The 22,476-nt window shown below is 38.6% G+C and overlaps 1 protein-coding gene across 2 annotated transcripts in view; it reads left to right on the top strand.

The window, feature by feature from the left end:
• The window catches only part of FBN1 (fibrillin 1), a 233,149-nt gene that overhangs the window by 153,519 nt on the left and 57,154 nt on the right, over window positions 1–22,476 (top strand). For both annotated transcript variants that reach the window (XR_012494755.2, XM_019730687.3), the window contains exons 26-38: window positions 1,614–1,739; window positions 1,850–1,978; window positions 2,759–2,884; window positions 2,996–3,121; window positions 4,347–4,469; window positions 5,597–5,722; window positions 7,683–7,808; window positions 15,873–15,995; window positions 16,147–16,269; window positions 17,711–17,836; window positions 19,607–19,729; window positions 21,480–21,602; window positions 21,914–22,078. Coding sequence is in view for 1 of the 2 variants with exons in the window: in XM_019730687.3 (XP_019586246.3) it covers window positions 1,614–1,739; window positions 1,850–1,978; window positions 2,759–2,884; window positions 2,996–3,121; window positions 4,347–4,469; window positions 5,597–5,722; window positions 7,683–7,808; window positions 15,873–15,995; window positions 16,147–16,269; window positions 17,711–17,836; window positions 19,607–19,729; window positions 21,480–21,602; window positions 21,914–22,078 (1,665 nt within the window). In the remaining variant the exon portion in view is untranslated. The remainder of the gene's footprint in view (window positions 1–1,613; window positions 1,740–1,849; window positions 1,979–2,758; window positions 2,885–2,995; window positions 3,122–4,346; window positions 4,470–5,596; window positions 5,723–7,682; window positions 7,809–15,872; window positions 15,996–16,146; window positions 16,270–17,710; window positions 17,837–19,606; window positions 19,730–21,479; window positions 21,603–21,913; window positions 22,079–22,476) is intronic.

Below are 22,476 nucleotides of genomic sequence, written 5' to 3'. Positions count from 1 at the left end.
CTAACAGAATTACAATGAATATCATCAATGTGGTCATTCCTAGATCATCTCAGCATCCATTGTTTGCTTTCTAAATTATGTATATAGCAAAACATTCACTCGGTATCTTTTTCTACATCTCAGGATTTCCTGAGGTCCCTTGCCTCTCCCATCTAGAAGGTTGATTTTAACACTACCCTCAGTCAAACACAAATGAAAAGAAATGGGAAATTTTTGTGCCATCCGCTAAGGTCATATGATGTGAGCTTTTGTCTGCTGATTTGAGTATCCATGTCACTGTGTTCCACCTGAGTATAGATAATGGAGGGTGAATGGCATGAGAAACCCAGGGGCAGGTCCTCTTTGTCCAAATACAGTGAAAATTCATTCCTGTCGTAGACGCACTCCAGTGACATGATACTTCAAATATTATGTCAGTGTATTATGTTATAATGTAAAGTCCACGTAAAAAATATGTCACAGATTTAATCTAATTACAAAATTGATTTAAGCTTTTTGCACAATGATACAGAACTTGTTTACTTCAGAATATGGAAAAAATCATAATTGGTTACTCAGAATTGTGATTACTCAGAGAGGATCAGCTTATGCTCCCAGTATAGAGTTTTGTGTTGGATGCATATTGTGTCTGGACCTAGTTATTATACTTTGTAATTAAATCATCTTATAAAAATGGGAAATGAGTACATAAATATCACTTAACTATCCTTATATAAAAAAAATCTAGACTTTTTATTTTTCTCCTGAGCATTTGGTCCAAGAAGCCCTGAGGTTTAAAACTGTGTGTCCAGAGGGACAGTTTCTAGGTGCCCCTCTTAAATGTCTGTTAAGTAAATTCAAAGGAACTTGAATGATTTGCTTCCAAAGGCTGTGGCAATCCATTGCCACGAAAGGACTTGATATTCTTGAGATTTAATCTGAAAATTTTGTTTCTCATGATATTATGTAGAAATTAACTTGCATTTCTTGAGCTTTGGGTCTTACTTTGGAAAGGCCCCTAAAAGGGGAAACTTGGATCACACATATGTTGTCTCTAGTATACAAAAAATATTTTAATTATATTAATGAAGCTTTAAGGCTATATAATATTGAGAAAATATTTTAACTAGTGTACATTATTTGCAAACAATTTAAATTATAAATGACAACTTCTTTGAAATTTTTATATGTTAGGTATATCCAAAAAAGCATCAAAAAGCATAAATAAAATCTCATTCCTATACAGACTGAATTGGTTGCTGCAGATTATATGTTCTAATTATTGTATAAGATTATATATTCTAATAATCTATGTGCTTTGAGTATAGACACTAGTAGTTTAGAATATTTCATTCATTCAGCAAATAGTTAAGTGTTTAGTATGTATCAGGCAGTGTGCTAGATTCTAGAAGTCCAAATAAACACACTCTTTACTTCTCTAATAATGCTTTCTAAAATAGCAGTTTAAAAGACTAGAAATGTTTACAAGTTGTATTGGATCATCACACATTCTTTAAAGTCAGTATTGCCAAGACCTTAAATCAAGACCCTCCAACTTCCTGGGTTTAAAACGGTGGGCATTGAGTCCTAATTGGTTGCTCGTGACCCTTATGCACATTTTATTTTTCTTGAAGATATCAATGAATGCAAGATGATCCCCAGCCTTTGCACCCACGGCAAGTGCAGAAACACCATAGGCAGCTTTAAGTGCAGGTGTGACAGTGGCTTTGCTCTGGATTCTGAAGAAAGGAACTGCACAGGTGAGTGAAGGGGCTCGCCTTGGAGGGACACCCTTTAGAACTCTTCATCTTTATTCCACAAGAATTAAAGTTATCCTACTCATTTGCTGCTACCCACTGCTTTTGTGCAGACATTGATGAATGCCGCATATCACCTGACCTCTGTGGCCGAGGCCAGTGTGTGAATACCCCAGGAGACTTTGAATGCAAGTGTGACGAAGGCTATGAAAGTGGATTCATGATGATGAAGAACTGCATGGGTAAGTGTGAGCCCGTTTGATCAGCATAAGGGAAAAAAAGGATTCCAAGATGCTTTGATGACTAATAGCCTCTGTCCCAGTTCTCGTCTCCTGAGCAGTGAGTCAGGAATCAGTCTGGGCAGAGGGAGACTGACACATGGAAGAAATGAGGGAATCCATGCTGTGAAGTGGTGGGTGGTCTCGGACACCAGTTATGGGTCCCTGAGAAGTGAGTGTAACACCTAGGATAGATATCCTAGGGAAGAGAGAACAATTCAAACAGAGGCTATATTCAGGGTCACGTTACAGAGTTTCTGTACAACATTTCTAGACAAGGAGATTAATTAAGCTGGTTGTATTACATCAGGTTTCCTAGAAACAAGCCTGCGACTGGGGGTTCTTTTGAGGGAGTGTTCTCAGGAGGAACCTGTAAAGAAGTGAGGAAGGCAGGTTAGGGCAGGGGAAGAAGGGAAGCAAAGAGTTCAGCTGTATTTTAGCTTTAACCTAATCCCTTAGGGAGTGTGAATGGTGCCAGAGAGTTGTTCCACCTTGAGGCAAGGAGGCCAAGATTTTATACTCCCACATCAGTTCAATCAGTGATTGGCCATGGGCAACCCCCAGCATGGGAGAGAAATATAATCTCCCACCTCCCAGGTATTTCTGAATGAGGTGGAGAAGGGAGCCCGAGAGGCATTAGCAGACAGGACTCCTAGCAACTGGGCAATGAGTGCACTGGCCTGGCATGGGGACCTGGACAGGACACCACCAACATCTTCAACGTGGGTCATTTCCACTTTTCAGATATTGATGAATGTCAGCGAAATCCTCTCCTGTGTCGGGGAGGCATTTGCCTAAACACGGAAGGAAGTTACCGCTGTGAATGTCCTCCTGGTCATCAGCTGTCCCCCAACATTTCCGCATGTATAGGTAAGGAGAAACACTCCCAGACCACTTAGCTGTGGGCAGTCATTCAACCCACATCTCTGCCAGAGTCAGAAGCTTATGGCTGGATGTTTTCTGTTTTTATTTTCTACTCAGATATCAACGAGTGTGAACTGAGTGCGAACCTCTGTCCCAATGGCCGCTGTGTGAACCTCATAGGGAAATATCAGTGTGCCTGCAACCCTGGCTATCATTCAACTCCTGACAGGCTGTTTTGTGTTGGTAAGTTCTATGTTTTGTGTTGTTTTCTGTTTTATTTTATTTAGTCTCATTCTAAAGCACTCAAACAATGTTCTCTGAGTTCTGTTTCCATCACCAGTTACTTTTACTTAATCTTTCTTGTTTTCCTGTAAGTAAAATTCTTTTCATAGTGGCTTCTGATCTTCAGATCTCACCTCCCTTCTGTATTTAAAGAAGCACTTAAATGAAGGATGTAGGATGTTTTAGCTTTGACAAGTATAATTTGATCCATCTTGCTTTGAAGGGTGAACGGTAGCACATGCTCTGTTTATGCAAAGCATAACCAAGCAAATCAGCAAGTGATTACTAACCACCTGAAATAAATGAAGCACAATGAGTGCCATGAAAAAGGAAAAAAAATAGTTCAGTCTCTGCCTTTCCGTGGTTTAGATCGGCTAATAGATTTCAGAGGACAATTATTGGAAAGAAGACCATGGTATGTTCATAACTTACATTGAAATAGAGGCCAGGTCTGGCACTCCTTAAACATGGGGTTTTGTGGGATAAGACTTTCGCTTTGTGGCTGGCCCTCTGTAAGTTTAGTTGTGCTGGAAAGAGTGGCACAGAGAGCCCTGTGGCTTTATTGTGCCCAAAGTCAAAGTGAAACTTTGTATAAACTGCCAGTTTTTGCCTGGTTTGGGGTGTACATCATGTGGAACTGCCAAGTCTCACATGGTTTCCACCCAAAGGCATAAATCAGCCCAAATTCTTCTGAAACATGGCCCAGGACAACTCAGAACTCCAACTCAGGTTCTTGAAAAGGATTAGAACTTCAGCCAATCAAACTGAATGTCAAGTTTATAACTGAGTCTGTGACCCAGAGAATTTCACCCACGTGCCCATTGTCATAACTGGGATAAGTTCTCATAGCACCTACCATTTCTCCTACATTGCATGTGGCACATCATGTGTTGTGTAATTAGTTGTTCATCTAACTCTCTAGCTGTAAGTTAGCATTACGAAGGCAGGTCTGGTGTCTATCTCATTCACTCTTAGATTCTTATCTCTAGCACATAGTAGGTGTGTAGTTCATACTTTTTGAAGGAATCAATCAATGCAGTAAATTCCAGTTACCCTAGGACCCTAGGATGCTTTCTCTTTTTTTTTTTTTTGCTTTACTTGACCTATGCCTGGAAACTTTAAACACATGCCATGATCATAAGCACAGAGAAAGGTGATAATATGATATTATTTTTATTTTTCTTAGACATTGACGAATGCAGCATAATGAACGGTGGTTGTGAGACCTTCTGTACGAACTCGGAAGGTAGCTATGAATGTAGCTGTCAGCCAGGATTCGCACTAATGCCCGACCAGAGGTCATGTACTGGTAAGTAGGTTTTACCCTCCTGTGAAATCTCTCAAGTACAGGGCCCTCTGTAGAGTAGTGCAGGGCGTGGGCTTTGGAATCAGATAGTCCTGAGTCCAAATCTTTGTTTTGTCACGTATTTCAGTTGTGCATCCTTGATAGAGATCCTTAGCATCGGGTTTCTCATCTATAAAATGGGGTTCAGATTGCCTGTGTGGACGAATATGTATAGCACTTAGCATAGTACCTGACACGTGCCCAATAAATGGAGTATAAAATATAGTTTCTTCGTTGATCAGAATTTTGAAAAATCTGAACTCTTAGCTTACTTCACTGCTATTGAGGGTGTGTTCCCTGTACCGGCATTAACCTCACCTGAGAATCTGTTAGAAATGAAAAATCTTGGACCCCACCCTGGGCCTACTAAGTCAGAAACTCCTGGGTGCGGATCCCAGTAAACTGTTTTCACAAGCCCTCAAAGTGATTTGGATGTATGCTAAAATTTGAGTGATGCTGGTCTAATTGACACTTCCTATTCTATCACCCTGGGCTAGAAGAGCCATGTAGCCAGCTAGAGATGAAAAATGAGGTAGGTAATACAGGTTTTGATTCTGGCTTGGATAAAGAGAGAAATTGGGTTTAGAAACCCAGAGTATCTTATCTGACCTAGAAAACTCTCTCTCAAAAGCCCTAGATGTAAATTTGGCTACAAAAATAAATTAAATGTTGAAAATAAATATTTGTACTAAAAATGCATCTAACTAGACTTGCTTATTTCAAGCAGTTTTCATCTTAAAATATCAATAAAACAGAAGATAATAGACTTTAGACATTTACGTTTGACAGTGAGAAAACTAAGATTCATAATCATATTTGAAAGATAAACTCACATCAGAGATAAAATTGCTAATTAAATGTTGGGATTTTAAGTGGATGTGGACCCCTGACCCCGAACAGTATGTTGTGAATCTTGAAAATGGTTTTCTCCTTTTAACCTGATGGGATAACTGATGTAAAGCTTCATTTGAGAATTAATTGTCTTGTGCAAATAGGCTGAGTTTATTTGACTTGGGTCAGTTAATTTTTTCATCATTGAATTAATAGAACCAACATCAACAACATGCCGTTGTTGGTTTTATTCTCTGCAGACATTGATGAGTGTGAAGATAACCCCAATATCTGCGACGGTGGTCAGTGTACAAACATACCGGGAGAGTACAGGTGTCTGTGTTTTGATGGATTCATGGCATCCGAAGACATGAAGACTTGTGTAGGTAAGCAAAGAAAACAGATTTTTCCATTTTTGCTGATTACTCACAAATACTGTTAAATGACATAAAGATTGGTTTGGGTACCTGAGATCCTATGTGAAAAGTAATGATATTTAGTGGCATAATACTAATACTGCAAAGTCAGCATTCCAAAGAGCAACTTTCTTGTGAGTGTGATATGTTAGTTTTGTCAGATGATACGTGGACTGAGGTAACCATTGGTCAACTGCAGATGGACATTTATTTTACGTTTATGCATTATTTCTGTCTACTTAACCCTCCTTCTACTGTGACTAGAGTTCAGGATTTTAATATGTTTGTCTAAAGGCATGCAAAATTTATTTCTGACAAAAATGCAATGAACTCTAGAATTAATAGTGCATGTTTTAGAGTTTCTACTGTTGTTTTCAAATTTGTTGTATTTTCTCCTGCAATATCTAATCTGCCTTTTATCCTATTCAGTATATTTTTAATCTTAGACATTTTAGTTTTTACCTCTAAAAGTTTGATTTAGGACTTTTTCATATCTTTTGTGTCTCTGTTTAATATGTCTAATCATGCCTCTAGCTTTTTGAACATGCGGAATACAATTGTAATAACTGTTTTAATGCCCTGGTCTACTAATTCTATCATCTGTGTCAGTTCTGAGTCATTTCAGTAAATTGACTTTCTTCTTCATTACAGTTCCTATTTTCCTGCTTCACTGAATGCCTAGTATTTTTTGATTGGATGCCAGATGTTATAAATTTTGACTTACTAGGTGCTAGAAATTTTTGTATTCTAGAATATTCTTGACCTTTATTCTTGATCTATGTTGTTATTTGGAAACAGACTGAGCCTTTCAAAGTTTTGCTTTTACTCTTTTAATAAAACAGCAGTTAGTCTCAGGCTAATTTTGCTGCATTACTGAGGCAAGGTCCTTCTGGATGCTCTACCCAAATCCCTGTGAATTATGGGGTTTTCCCGTTAGGAAGAGGCACAATTCCAGGCCTTCTGTGAACGCTGATGATTGGTCCCTCTAATTCTTGTGGGTGGGACTTACCCAGCTTCTAATAGCTTCCTTACATGAATGTGCTGATCACTGCTCATCTGAATGCCTGACTGGGACCGTTGCAGTCATCTGGAGCTCTCTCACTGTGCAGGACCCACCTGTCCTTTGATCTGCACTGAGAACTCTAGTGACTTTGGCCTTCGAGGACTTCCAGCTTCATCTCCTCAACTCAGGAACACTTACTGGTTCCCTCTGCCATCCCCTTCCTTATGCCACGCCCTTCATACTCTCTCTACACAGTAATCTGAGGCATTGTAGAATTCGCCTGGCTCGTTTTCTTTCTCTCAGGATCACTGTCTTTTGTTGCCTATGTTGTCCTTTTGTTGTTGTTGCTTCAGCTGAGAAGGTAAATGTGGTGCCTATTACTCCATCTTGACCAGAAGCAAGAATTTAGAATTTAAAATATCTAAATTGTATCACCTTTATATCTTCGGAAACCCCTTACCAAATATTTGTGAAGCCCTAAAATTGAAGTGAATGTCATAAATATAAATGTTTCAATTTGGGAAAGAAGTGATGTAACCATCTACACTAAGACTGCTAGTTTATCCTTTCTTTGAAAATATGGAAACTAAATCGTTAGCATCACGTAGGCTGAATTAAAAGGTTCATCTGGCTGCTGTTTTGAAAAGTTCTCTAGACTGCCACATAAACAGGCTCTAGACTCAGCCTAGAGTCAATCAGTTTATTGGATTACTTGACCTCCTACTTATGGCCCAACTAAAAAGCCATTCTGCATTGTTAGCCTGGAATATAGAAAGCACATGTGAATTGAGCTCCATAAATATGATACACTTTTTTTGGAGTGAAAGCATTTCACCCTTTCTGATTTATTTATCATAGTTGTTTTATCTCAGGGAAAAGGTATTCAAACAAATGGTTATATGTATTAATAATATTTATGTTTTACAGATGTGAATGAATGTGACCTGAATCCAAATATCTGTCTAAGTGGAACCTGTGAAAACACTAAAGGCTCATTTATCTGCCATTGTGATATGGGATATTCAGGCAAAAAAGGAAAGACTGGCTGCACAGGTATGTTTTTTCAGATTGAACAATAAGACGTTAAAAGTGGTTAAGAGACTACTACCATAATTATAGATTAATACCAGTTTTAAGACCATTAACATTTCAATTGCATTTATAAAGCAGTTTGTGGAACATTTTTCATTAAGTTACTCTGTACTTCTTTGAAATTTGTCACACTTTAGATTGAATCTAAGCTGAGGGTTTTTTCTTTACCTTGAAACAAGTGATAATATATTGAATAAATTATCACTATAATTAACACTATACATATCACATTTTTATGAGGTTCAAATCACATTTTTATATCAAAGTAGTTAACATGCTAGTTACCAAATATTCATATCTCTTTACAGTAATGTGCCACATAATGTCGTTTCAGTCAACAATGGACCACATATATGACAATGGTCCAATAAAATTATAATGGAGCTTAAAAATTCCTATCACCTCATGATGCCATAGTCTTGGTCATGTTGTAGCTCAGTGTGTTTGTGGTGATGCTGGTGTGAACAAAGTCGTATAAAAACATAGCACATACAGTTACAGTAGTGGGGCTATACCACGTAGGTTTGTGTAAGTGTGCTCTGATGTTCACACCAGGAAATCGCCTATGTATTTCTCAGAACATATCCCGTTGATAAGTGGCGCACGACTGTATTAAAGCAAGCCTTTTCCAATAGTCTCCATTGGCAACACTTCTTTAAGGTCTTTTAACAGAAATCACTTTTTAAAGAAGCACATCCTAAAATTCATATATTTCATCAATTCTCATCAGTCTTCCAGTTCCTTAAATGAGTGTGCTTGTGATATATTACGTTGCTTTAGCCCAGATAAGTCTTTATTCCTGGGAATTAACAAATCTTATGAACTGATAAACCGTTTGTAATTTTGCTTGTGTAATATCTATAGCACATAAGAAAATCTTTTCACAATATTTGTGGGAGATTCTTCTATTAAACATCAAGTAAACATCACTTTACGTGAGTGATATTGTTTTTAAATGTTTAGTTAGTATTTTCAAACTTGAGGCAATGATATTACGTGGAATAGTAGTTTTACTGTAGTCACTTACAGTAATATAACAGATTATAGCATATATAACATAATTTAAAACACAATAGAGACCATGGTGAGCTTGAATTAGGTAACTGCATAATTTCTTTACAAATAACAGACTTTAACTTCAAACGCCAGTTTGGCAGGCCCTTGTGACTTAAATTGAACATTAAAATATTTGCAGATTGGCAATGTGGTAAGTGTACAGATTCTTGTCTTAATTATGTCAACATTTTTCAAGAAAACCCCCAAATATATTGTCATTTCAAGTTGTCCAATAATACTAAGTTTCAAAGTTATAGATATACAGATAACACCAGTAATATTACTATTGGTCCAAAAATGAGAGATTGTAGCCAAATTATAAAAACAAGCATGAAGCCGGAATGCTTTCATCCTCAGTATATTATTCTTCACATAAGCATGGCTGGGGGTCCCTTCTGATGAACAGCACAGTTTTTAAAATCTCAACTCCTCATGTAGTCTCTGGGGTAAAAATGATGCTTAGCTCATGATGTCTATGTTTCAAGCTTTATTTTTAGCTTCCAGTGTAAATACAGAACTTGGGATAAGGGGTGGTGGTCTGGAAGTAATGAAGGGAAAGATAGGACAGTTCCATATTGCATTTTACCTAGTGGAGGCTAATACCAATGTTTGGCTCAGTTGAACTCACTGAAATTAACCCCAGAGAATGGCGATGTTTATGAAGGGAGAAGTTAATCTAATGGGACAGTCTTCATTCGCTATTAGAAAAGGAGATCTCTAGAATTTCAGGCTCCACATTCCAGCTAACAGGGGCATGTGCAGAGGCCAATTATTTTAGGCCTTTCACTACGAAGAAAGCTTAAATTTTCATGCAGCATTAATTTCATTTTAAGTCAATGAGATATATATATATATATAATACCCTTGGCGCAGTGCTTAACTTTCAGTAGCTGGTCAATAAATAGTACTTACTGTTGTCATTATGGAATGAGACACATAGACACCGTGTCTAGAAGCCATTTAATTAGAGACATAACTTCTAGTCTAGCAAAATTCTATACCACTATTTATTGATACATGCTTGACATCAATTTAAAAAAGGAAAATCTTACTCTATGTCCAAAGGCTTGTTTTAACTGAGTTTGCACAGATACTAAGACTGTGGTGATGAGAGCTGTGCACTCCACGTTAGATGAGATGACACCAGTTTTACATTAGGAACAGCAATCTTTTAGTACATTATGTGAACAGAAAAATAGATATGAAGGCCAAGAAGTGCTCTATCCTTTCCCAAGGGCCAACATCCCCCTGCTTTTAACTTATAGCCTAAAATGATTTTTTAATTTTATAAAACCGAGTTAGCACTGTAGGGAGAAGACTTGAGTTTCACGGCCCCTTTGATATCATAGTACCATGGCATGTGATACTCTCATGTAAAGGAGTAGAACTCTGGATTTTATTCCTAGTTCTTCCACTGGTTCATGAGCTTAAAGAAATCACCACAGTGCTCTGTAGTTACACAAGTGTTCCCCTTGAGTAAGCATCCCGCAGTGAAGTATGGAAGGAGGGGGTACATTAGGGAGGAAAGAAAAAGAGGTCCTCTGCAAATACTGTTATTAACAACCAAGGCTATCACATTTGATTGAAAATGACTGACACAAACAGGAATTGGCAGCAAGTTTGGTATACTTGAAAACAAGTTTTAAAAAATCTGAGCCAAAGTGTTTTTTAATCCCATGTAACGAGGGTTCTTTTAGCCTGCTTTTAGTTTAACATTAGTGTCACTCACAAGTTAGATTACCAGCAAGTTACCTTGGTGATAATCATATTAAAGACAAGTGTTTATAATGTCCCAGGCAACTAATATAAATAGATATACGGATCTTGCCTAATGGGATAAGCGAGCCGCACAACAAATAACAGTGAAGAACAGACCCAGAACTATGTTTTGATGACAAACAAAAGAAGTATTTTACATCTATTTCTATACATATATAATATATATACATACATACAATATGTATAACATACATTATATATATATATATATATATATTTTTTTTTAATAAGTAGCCTGTAAAGGAATTATAAAAATATGTATGCTATTCATAAGGAGGAATTTTGTTTCATGAGAACTAAAAAAATGTCCTCTGGGTTCCATTACAACTTTGTCTAAATATTTCAGCTCCCTTGTCATTACTGATTGTTTCCATTTAAACAAATAAACATGTTTTTCCCCCCAATCACTTTAGCAGTGTTCAGAATCCACCCACTGACTTACATTCCCAGCCTACACAGATGTTAAGCGTTTCTTTTTAGTCCCTAAGCTTTGTCCAAATCATGAGTTGAGAGTAATGTTCGCTTTAATGGAGGGAGAAAATACATTTGCTTGAAATCTAGAACGCAGCTCTCTGTCCTTGGCTTAAGGGACTGGATTACAATTTTTCTGTGGCCCACGTGCAGGGCTTCTGCTGCTCATTCTGCATAATTGTAATTAGACAACCAATTGGAAGAAGAAAACCTAGACTGCAGCTGGGTGCCATCCTTGGCGAGTCCTGGCTTTCACACGTAAGAGCCTACCACCTATCGTGTGTCACTCAGTCAGTTAGTAAGTATGACGTACCATTAAAATCAGAATTGTTTTCATTTAAAATAGCAGGATTTCTGGGTAATTTCATTTCTCAAACTGTCTGCTGCTTTTCACATGAGAAATGTTGCTGGTAGGCCTTAGTCTGTGAAAGAGAATCATCTACTTCAAAACTACCAGCGCTCAGTGAGAATTTGCGCCCATTTCCTTCCAGCTTCTTATCGCTGCTAATTGTCCTCCACTGGCTGTCAGCCTGCGAAAACTTGGTGGGTGTTCAGTTAAATAGTCTTGGCTGGAATTTGGATCCAAATTAAGAAATCCAAGTAGCCTTCCTGTTTAGCCTCTCCATTCACTTGAACGTACTCTGCCCCAAGGCCTAATCAAGGAGATCCCACAGTTTGGCAGTGCTGCCTGTTTAAGGTCCACGTGACTGATGCCCAGATGACGGGAAGGCAGGTGTTTGTGTGGGTGACAAAGCCTCTCCCTGTGTGACTGTCAGAGGAGGCCAGAGCAGCTTAGAGAACAGCCCTTACTTGAATGTCAGTGGAACACACCCTGAACCTGTGCCTGGGGTCTGCTCAGACCATACCGTTCCCCTTCAAGAGAACCCTGCAAACAGGACCTTTGAGTCTGTGAGGGAGCTTTCATGGGGTTACAGAGGTTGCAGTGTCAGCCCTAAATTTGAATTTCTTTGCTTTTCTTGGCTTGTGCTTCTTCTTAATCTTAAAAATGAATTTTCTGTCTGGAGCAAACTTGTGGGGGAAAGAGAACATTTGCACAGAAAGAGATGTTCTTGGCAAGCATGTGCTATGTTTCCTTCACATTATTGGAGAGAAGAGTGTTTGAATATAGCATTTTTGTTTGCTTGTTTTCCTTATGGCTCAGTTTCCCCTTTTGTCTGTTTTTATAATGTAGTATAGTCTTAGGCCCAAGTCTGCCATGGAAACGATTAATGAATAATAGTTGCTGCATGCATGCACACACACACATATGCAAAAACCTTTTATTCAGAGATGTCTTTACACTTTATGACCGGTCTTTCTAATTCACTTGCCAGTTAATGAAGATATAAGGCATTGAGATAATGACTTATACAAATATTCGCAAAATGGAGAATTGAAAATTGGCTCCTGAGTTACTCTCTCCTATATCCTGAAACCCATGATACACAGCCTCTTGCAAATAAAATTTCTTTTCACCTTGAAAAATTGTGGTGAAATTGCACATATTTTCTCGAATTAGAAAATTATTTTAGCATAGTATTAATGATAAAAAAGGGGAGACTCCTTTTAAAAGAAATAATAACTTTCTTAGTTGCAAGATTAAATATGACGGCAAAAAATCCATATGAAAATAAAGGTAACTTTGCTCATTAAAAAATTGGAGAGAAAAAGATCACAGAATTACTAGATTGACAGGCTATGATTATCTCTGAAAATTATGCTTACTAGAAAAGATTAGTGAATATTTCTGTGAGTCTGGTACTACTTACTGAGATTTTGCAAACTCCATAAAGCCGGGCTTAGAATAAAGTCCTGATGGATCTAAAGAAATCAGCTCAATTAGGCAGCTGTAGTCTAAGGAAAAGAGTGCCAGGAAGGTAGAAGAGGGAAAGGGGGGTCAACTATATGGTGATGGAAGGAGAGCTCACTCTGGATAGTGAACATACAATGTGAAATACAGATGATGTATTAGAGGATTGTACACCTGAAAGCTTTGTAACTTTCCTAACAGTTGTCACCCCAATAAACTTTAATTAAAAAACAAACAAACCAACAAACAAAAACAAAACAAAAAAAAAGAGTGCCAAACAGTGGGCAGGGAAAGTGAGTTCCTGGTAGTCCTGCTCAGCCCCTCACTGATTTTGGGGCCCTTGTCAGTCCCCATGCCTTTGGGGACCTCTGTATTCTCCTCTGAGAAATTGAGGATTAGGAAAGTAGAATTCTAAATTCTTCCCACTTAGAAAATTCCGTGATTTTATGGAAGCTTTAATACTTAGGTAATTAAAGCTCATTATTTCTACCTAATTCAGAGATCATCACAAATAAAGCAGGGAAATTAAGAGGACTCTAAAAGTGGTGGTTTGCGTCATTAATTCTGAAGGTAGTGATTATCTGAGGAAGAGCAAACCCGTTAGTTCAGGCTTACTTTCTTGAATTCCCTACTTACCACTATTATCCCTGGGCCGGCCTTCCTCCCCATTTCCATGGAATGTGCCATGTGCAATCATTCAGTTGGTTAAAGCTCCCAGTCACAAGTCTAAAGCTGCCTGGTATGTGCCTCCCTTGACCTGCCTTAATAACTCAATAGGTTCATGTGGCTGCCAAAGTTACATTAAAATTCACCCATACAATACGTTGTAATTGTAAGAACATTCTTCTAGGCATGTTTTCACTTCATGATTATTAGTGATATTGCAAAATATTTTTGTGGCAAAATGTTATTTTGTGTTTGCTCTAGAAGTTATGAAGAAGCCAAAGATCCTAGGACCATTTCAGAGCTTCAGATGGAATATTTGGCAAACAACATGTTTCCCAACACTTTTAAATCATTTTATTGGGCTTCTTACATAAACAAAAGAGTAAACATAAGTTGCTTGCCCAGTTTCTTTTTTATGCCACTCTTCAAGTGATCACTGAAAACTCTTGCAACATTTCTTATGCTCAAATTATCCTTCTTGACCTAAGTTTTGTGTTAGACATTGGTTTCCCTGTTGAGTCATAGTATCCATACCTATGAGTCTTGTTCTTAGTTAATGAAAAAGTCGACTATGAGGTTGAGTGCCTGGCTTTCATTATATAATGGATTAATTTGGGGAAATAAGATTATGGTACCAATTCCAGTTCTGATCACTAACCAAGAATCTTACAAGTCAAGTAAATTCTGACACTATCTTTAGGTAGATAGTGTGAGATTCCACAAGTTAAGGGTCCGGTCCCACAGGACTGTCCCCATTTCAGATGCCAGTTGTAAGTCCAGGTTGTTACCTGTGCTTCTGACAGATTGGCTATAAATCCTATAAATCGGAGCTTCCCATGACCTCTTCCCTGGGTTTAGTTTGCTAGAGTAGCTCACAGAACTCAGGAAACCAATTTACTCACTAGATTACCGATTTATTATAAAGGAATGTAATTTAGGAACAGCCAGATAGAAGAGATGCATAGGGCAAGATATGCGTATGGCAAAGTGGTGTGGAGATTCCAATGCCCTCTCCGAGGGAACACTCTTCCTGAATCTCCATGTGTTAACAAACCCAGAACCTCTGAACCCTGTACTTTTGGGTTTTTATGGAGGCTTCATTACACAAGTATGATTGATCAAATCATTGGTCATCAGCAATTGATTCGACCTCCAACGCCTCTCTCCATACCTTGCTGTAAGGTCAGGGGAGTAGATCTGAAATTTCCAAACTTCTAATCACGTGGCTGATTCTCCTGGCAACCAGCCCCCATCCTTAGGTGTGGTCCAAAAGTCACCTCATTAATATAACAAAGGACACCTTCCTTCTCTCATCACTTAGGAAATTCCAAGGGTTTTAGGAGCTCTGTGCCAGAAATGGAGACAAAGACCAAATATATGTTATTATTACAAATCACAGTATCACAGGAAACAAGACATATTTTACTTAATACTTTATATTCTTTTCTATAACCCTTTTATAATTATAGAATCAATCTTGGCTAAATTTGGAAATGGAATTTTGGAGAATAAAGAATTTTCAAAAATTTGGAGTCTTTCAGTAAAGTGACCCTAATCCAGTACTCCTTTTACAGATAAAGCTCCATTGGATTGATTTGAGTTTTACATGAACTATGCAAGAAGGCTTGAGTCTCCAACGGGATAGGACTCTAAGAAGCTAGAGAAAAGACGGTTCACACACTATCTTAAGGAAAAGTCTCTGCAAATGCTTGAATTAGCAATACCTAAAGTAAAACTTGCATAGAAATAAAGCATATTAAATAATGCAGTATTCTACATTTAAGAATAAAACATATTTAATAGATAGAATATGAGTGAAAAAGTTTCCTAATATGCCAGCAACTTTGTATTCTTTTGTCTATATGGTTGACTTAATAAAAATATCGGGAATAGAAACATGACTGTGAGTGTTAATACCATAGAATGTTAGGCACCTCACGTTTTAAGATCTTCTACTGGAAAGAAGTTCATTTTGTTTTGCAGTGACTGGAAACACATAAAATAATGGAAAATACTTAGAGTTGGTAAGAGCAAGTAGCATCATGTTGTTTATAAATTGAAATGTAAAGCTGTTCAATATGTGTGGAGTATATATGTGGATGCTAAACCAATCTGTATTATACTGTGGGGAGTGTGAAAACAAGTCCACTTTTGACATTTCTAAGTTGCTATTGCTAACTTAATTAAAAGACCTAAAGTGCATATGTGCTAAACTTTCTTTAAACCGCTGGTTATTTTTCCAGACATCAATGAATGTGAAATTGGAGCACACAACTGCGACAGACATGCTGTATGTACCAACACAGCAGGAAGCTTCAAATGTAGCTGCAGCCCCGGGTGGATTGGCGATGGCATTAAGTGCACTGGTGGGTTGGAAAATAACAGAAATTGCTTCTTGTGAACTGCATAGATTATAAATATGAAAATATGAATTCTGTAAAGAAAAATTTAACTTGCGTATTATTGATGTTAAACGTCATACTTTCTGTTCATAATGATGTGATTTGTTTCCTTAAGATCTGGACGAATGCTCCAATGGAACCCACATGTGCAGCCAGCATGCAGATTGCAAGAATACCATGGGCTCTTACCGCTGTCTCTGTAAGGAAGGCTACACGGGCGATGGCTTCACTTGCACAGGTAAGTTTGTGTCAGAAATAACTGTGTAAACGGCAGTTAGAGAAAGGCGTTCCGTGTCTTTCAGACCATCAGTTCTTTTCTGAAGACGGAGACAGTTATGGACAGCTTTTAACAGAAAAGATCAGTTATTTGAAACTAAGTATATATCTTTGTGGAATGGAAATTTGGAGCTAGATCAATTACGGAGACCTCAGAAGCTAACTATACACATATATAGTTATTAGTTATGTGTATCTTACTGTATGTAATGATGTCATTAGTTTAAAACAAGTCACTTCCTTTTATAATCCTTAGCCTTTCTATTTTTGTGCCTATTTCTCACTGTTGACTTATTTTCCATAGCAAACCCGAGAGTGAGCTTGCTGAAGGAAGCTATGTAAGGAAAAGGGATTAAATGTTCTGAATCAGGTTGATAGCATATCTTTTTCTCCTACTGACCATCATCATTATCATCCCACATTGCTCTAAGCAAGAACTTTGTAACCGCTTTGTAAGGAGTTCATTCCAGTTTTACAATGTACCAGTGACATTTTCTTTTCTGTTCTAATTAATAGTCATTGAATTAACATGAACTACATATATTTGAATATATATGATTAGAAATATGATTGTAGAAATATGATACATACACTTACATGAACACGTATACACAGATAACATTTCTTATGTTAGGACTTTGGTGTTAAGTAGGTGCTGAGATGCAGTTTTCATTGGCTGTGAGGTAGCATGGCTGCTCATATCACTTGAAACATTAATTTATCCCAAGCACTCAGCTCACAAGAAATCATTTAAACATAAAAGAGGTTAAGGCCCAGTACGTGATTTACCTGGATTAAAAAACAAAACCAAAAAACTCACCAAAAATTTCATCATATTTGAAATCGTTTTTGCCTAACCCAGTGAAGTTTTATCATCCTAAACCTCCCACTAGTTTTTAGAAAATATTGAAAGTTTCATGTATGAGCATGCATGGTTCATATGTTTGATATGTAATGATCATGATCATTAACAAGCCTCAGTAGGATTAAGCAAACAGGAATTTTTAGTGTCCTTTAAAACTGTTGTTCTAGTTCTTTTGCTGCCCATCTGAACTTAGCCTGAAGTTTGAGAAATAGACACAAACCATGGCATATTATTTCCTGTCATGGATGTGTCCTCATTTGGATGACTCTGCTTGAAAAAGCCTTAGTTTGAATGATTTGTTTAACTTACTCATTTTACATCATTAGGTATAATTTAGCATTCAGAATTCTGCCTCTGCACACCATGTTCATTGAATATTCAATATTAGCGTTCAAAAGAGAAAAAAAATGAGTTTAAATGTGTCAAATAGAAATTATGACCAAGCACCAGTACACTCAGGGAGTTAATTACAAAAACTGTCAGACCCGAGGAATGGGAAAACTGAGAAAGAGTAACTTCTGTTTCTTTCTGGCTCTAGATCTTGATGAGTGCTCTGAGAATCTGAATTTGTGTGGCAATGGCCAGTGCCTCAACGCCCCCGGAGGATACCGCTGTGAATGTGACATGGGCTTTGTGCCCAGTGCTGATGGGAAAGCCTGTGAAGGTAACTGATGGGGAAGTGGCTGGGGCCTTACACCGCCTGATGAGATTAGGTTGCTTAAACATTCCTGATTTTTTTCTTTTTTTTTTTTTTTACCTGAGGTGTGTTTTGGCTTCAACCTGGTCACTTCAGTTTGTGGAAGGATCAGGTCTCCAGCCAGACTAGTTCTTTCTGTGCAGAGAAAATTTTCTCTGGCCATAAGCCGCACATCCTACCGTGGCCAGATGGTCTGCACCCATCGGACCTACGAGAGAGAAGTTAACCAAGTGTGGTTACCTCAGCGCATCCTCTTTGTCCCCACTGCTGCATGAAAGATAGAAAGTGCTGGTCCCCTGATAATGTCCTGTCGAAGGATTCTCTTTAAATATGGAAGCACAGTTTTGAATCTCACTATAGTTTGGTTTCTAGAAATAAAGGCCTTAAAATAACAGCAGAGCAGGTAGTCTTTTCCATATGTAGAATAATGTCCCGGGTACATATGGCTCACATGGTCTCTAAATACCTTTTGCAGTTCTTTCCAGTGGGAGACCCTTTGGCATAACGTCATATGTCATGATGTCTCTCAGCACAAGACACCGTCTTTCTTATAAGTGTTGGTCAGACAGGAAGAGTCCTGGGAGCCTATTGGCTAAGGGTGGATCCCACCAGGAGACACAAGGTTCTTCTCTTTACCCACATTTGTCAAATTGAAGTGCATTATCCCTCATTGAGCAGAATTAGTGGCTACAATGAACCAGAAAGATTTCAGTAGAAATACACAAATGATAACAATTGACAGTAGAAATTTAAACAAGACCCTGATTAATGTCTTAATTAATAGTTGTTGTTAATAGGACATTAACTCAAAATCAGTCTTTAGGTGGGACACGTATACTAATTCTCTCATATAGTTCTATAAATATTTTTCTTTGTCATGGAATCATTGGGTGTTCTTTATACAGTTTATATTAAATATGCAAAGTTTGATATAAAATTCCTCTGAGTCAAGAAAAACCAGATTATGCTCTTGATCATATGCCTAATGCCTTGTTTACTTTTGTTACTGGAACATCCAAGGAAAACAGGTACCGTGCCACTTCTGGTAACATAAATAGTTGCACTGAAAGTTTTGCTTCTCTTACTGCTACAAGGGAAAGTTTTGTTTGTTTGTTTGTTCTTAATATAAACCATCCCTGGCAGAGTGGTCATGGCTATTTAAAGCCAGTCTCAAGGCTGAAAATGTGCCCGCGTGTCAATTACACAAGCAGAATGTTAATGGGAGGCAGGGACAGAGGCCTGGAAGAAGCATCTGCAGTTTTGGGAGCTCCATCAACAACAGGCAACACACACCATAGTACTAGGGGTACAGAGGGTTATAAAACTGATTGTAAAAGTTACCACAAAGCCTTTGTCATTTTTCAAATTTTAACCCACAGCAAAAACAGTGAATGCAGAGATAAGGACAACCAAAGAACTGAGCCTAACGTGCTTAGTTTAACTTTACAAAAGTTAACTTTACAAAAGTGGTGTGGACCTGTGTGAAACACCATAAATGAGATACATATGTATAAAATGCTTAGCCCACTTCTTAGCATGTAAGAGGGGATGAGAAAAATAAGGTCTCACCTAAGAGGCATCCCTGTACATGGCAAATCATCTAAAAGTCTATGGGAGAAATGCCTAGATTGATGTTGGATAGTCATTTTCCTAATAACCTTAGTTGCTTAATTACATGAGGCAGTTTCTTTAGCAAAAAATAAATTTAATTTCTCCTCTTTTTCACCCCTTTCCAAGATATCGATGAGTGTTCCCTTCCGAACATCTGTGTTTTTGGAACTTGCCACAACCTTCCTGGCCTGTTCCGTTGTGAGTGCGAGATAGGCTATGAATTGGACAGAAGTGGCGGGAACTGCACAGGTAAGGCATCCATGGGCATTACAGTCTGCTCCCAGGTATTCCAGGGGACTTGGCTTCCATGGGACCTTGCTGGGACCACATAAGGAAATGCACAAAGTCACAAACAAAAAGCTGGGATGCAGCGTTAGGTATCACAAAATAAATTTCCTGAAACCTGGAACTCATTAGAGGTGAGGATGCAGAAGAAAGAGTTGAAGACCATTGAAGGAGTAGAGTTTATAGCCTTCAAATCAAGCTGTGGCTGCAGAGGAATGTTCCAGGGTGCCCCAGCTATAAGGCTCCCCAGCCACTCCTTTCCTCCTGGGGTACATTTTCAGAGTTTCCATTTCAAGGCCATGCCCTGGGATGATGGGTTTTCCCCTTGTACTTCTCCATAGCAATGCCCACTCCTTTCCAACCCTGACCTGGGAGTGAATGTGGTACTACCTGGAACTTAGCCATCTATTGCTAGTGTGTAGATCATTCTACAGCAAGGGCCTCTCTGGGAACATATGAAAAACATTAGAAAAGCTATAGGCGCTTGGTAGACCGTCACTGTTCCCTTTGGCACTGAGTTAAGACTTTGGAAGCCATTTGCACTTCTCCATCCTAGTCCACCCTTCCGTTCAAGGATACTGAGGAAACAAGTTCCATTCTGTATGGGCTCAGGATGTCAGAGAAGAACGTGATGTTTCCAGCCACCTGAACAAGCCATGACGCAGTGGCTCTCCAGATTATGACCACTACCACCATGTCCCCAAAATTGCTCTTGACTAGGGTATTCGTCCCCAAGCACACATTCTTCTCTTTAGGTGTTTCTAAAAACTATTGTGACAGCAAGCTGGGACTCTAGCCTACCGCAAAGAGTTGCCTCTCTGTGATCGATGCCCTCCTGAGTGCCCCAAATCACTATTAGCCGAATTCTATCTAATGTCATTTCTGCTAGTCTGCCCTGTCCCTCCAAATTCACATGTGATTTAAGCAAAATAATTTTCTGCAGTGGAACCTACAGGAGGGTTAGCAGGTCCAAGGGGGAAGGGCCCATGGAGAAGGTATTGTTCTCATTCTCCAATCTCTCCTCTCTGAATCAGTTTAGTATTTCATGAGTGTTCAAAACAGGCAAAAAAGGATTGTACAGGGTTGGAATTTGCCAAAACTCATGTCGTAAATATCTGGAGTTCTGTTCATATTTTTAGAATACAAACTGAAAGGGAAATATATTCAAGCCAGCGTGAGTGATGGGAGAAAGACTCTTAGCAGGCTTGAAGAAACACGCTAAGCCTCATCCACGTGTCTCTGCTCGCACTCAGCTGCACTGAGGCAAACACGCCCAGTGGGGGCAGCAGCAGAAGCTGCCTGCTCCTGAGGGTTCCCTGAGACATCTTGCTCTAATTTGATGAAATAACAAGCCACACATATTAAATATATTTTCTTAAAACCTGTGTCTGAATTTTTGGTTGACCGAGGTCACAGAGTGTTTTGCTTTCAGTTACCTTGACTGGAATATTTTTCCTAGTTCCAAAGTCATATTTTCTCCTGATGACAAATTTGAATGCTAAATGTGTTCCAGGGGAAAAAGACTAAAGCCTATGACATATTTCCTTCCTGAGGGGTTTTATTTCAGAAGTGGAAGACTGTATTTCTAGGTGGAATTATAACTAGTAACTCAAAAATTCTTGTGGGAGCCCTAGATTTGGTGCTACCGTTTGATGGTGGTGTCTGCCTCACGTTGGCTCAGGTGACAATTCTGCCCCTTGCTGTTTGGTTTTAGATGTTAATGAATGTCTGGATCCAACCACGTGTATCAGTGGGAACTGTGTCAACACTCCAGGCAGCTATACCTGTGATTGTCCACCCGATTTTGAACTGAATCCAACTCGAGTTGGCTGTGTTGGTAAGATCTTAAAAATCTTTTCGGAGAGGCATGCTGTTTGTTATTTTTAAAGTAACATTAAACATTCCATTCTCAAATTGTTAAAAAGTAATAATGTGAAAATTTAAACATTTCCTAAACCTGGTTTATACTTTCGAGTACCCTTTCTATGAGTTCCCAGTCTATAAGTAGGTGTTTGGGAGCTTTTTTGTTCCTTAGTAAATTCTGGTTTTTAAAGAGTTTCTGAAACAGTTTCTGAAATGGGTTTGAGTTTTTATCCCTCACATAGAAGGAATCTGCCTGACACTTTTTTGTTTGTATATGGTAAATAGATACCCGCTCTGGAAATTGCTATCTGGATGTTCGACCTCGAGGAGACAATGGAGACACAGCCTGTAGCAATGAAATTGGAGTTGGTGTTTCCAAGGCTTCCTGCTGTTGTTCTCTGGGTAAAGCCTGGGGTACTCCTTGTGAGTTGTGCCCCGCTGTGAACACATGTGAGTGGACAGCTTCCTATTTATTATTATTATTCAAGTTCAGGCCAGTTCTCCATTCTAGATCCACAAAATAGAAACCCAGAGGGAGGGAACAAGGCTCTACTCTTCAATCAGGGATGGGAGATAAGTCCTCTCTTCTCTGTCGAGGGACCCCACTCCCAATTTGGGAGTCAGAAAGTGTCACTAGTTTGTTTGCACCAAAAGGTCAGGGGGGGCAGGTAACATGTCCCTTCTGTCTGTGTGAATACAGATGGCATTATATTAAAGAAGACCTTGCAGGCTGAGATCACTTATGTTGCTTACCTTCCAGGGAAACACTGATTGATCTCTCCTTTGTCATCTGTTGGCTAGTTTCAGAAGCTCTAGGACAGACTCACGTGTCCCTGGGTGAAACAGAA

Source organism: Rhinolophus sinicus, chromosome 3, assembly GCF_057876585.1.
Source record: "Rhinolophus sinicus isolate RSI-liver-muscle chromosome 3, RSI-T2T, whole genome shotgun sequence".
Lineage (NCBI taxonomy): Eukaryota > Metazoa > Chordata > Mammalia > Chiroptera > Rhinolophidae > Rhinolophus > Rhinolophus sinicus.
This window is presented reverse-complemented; position numbering and strand designations above follow the sequence as displayed.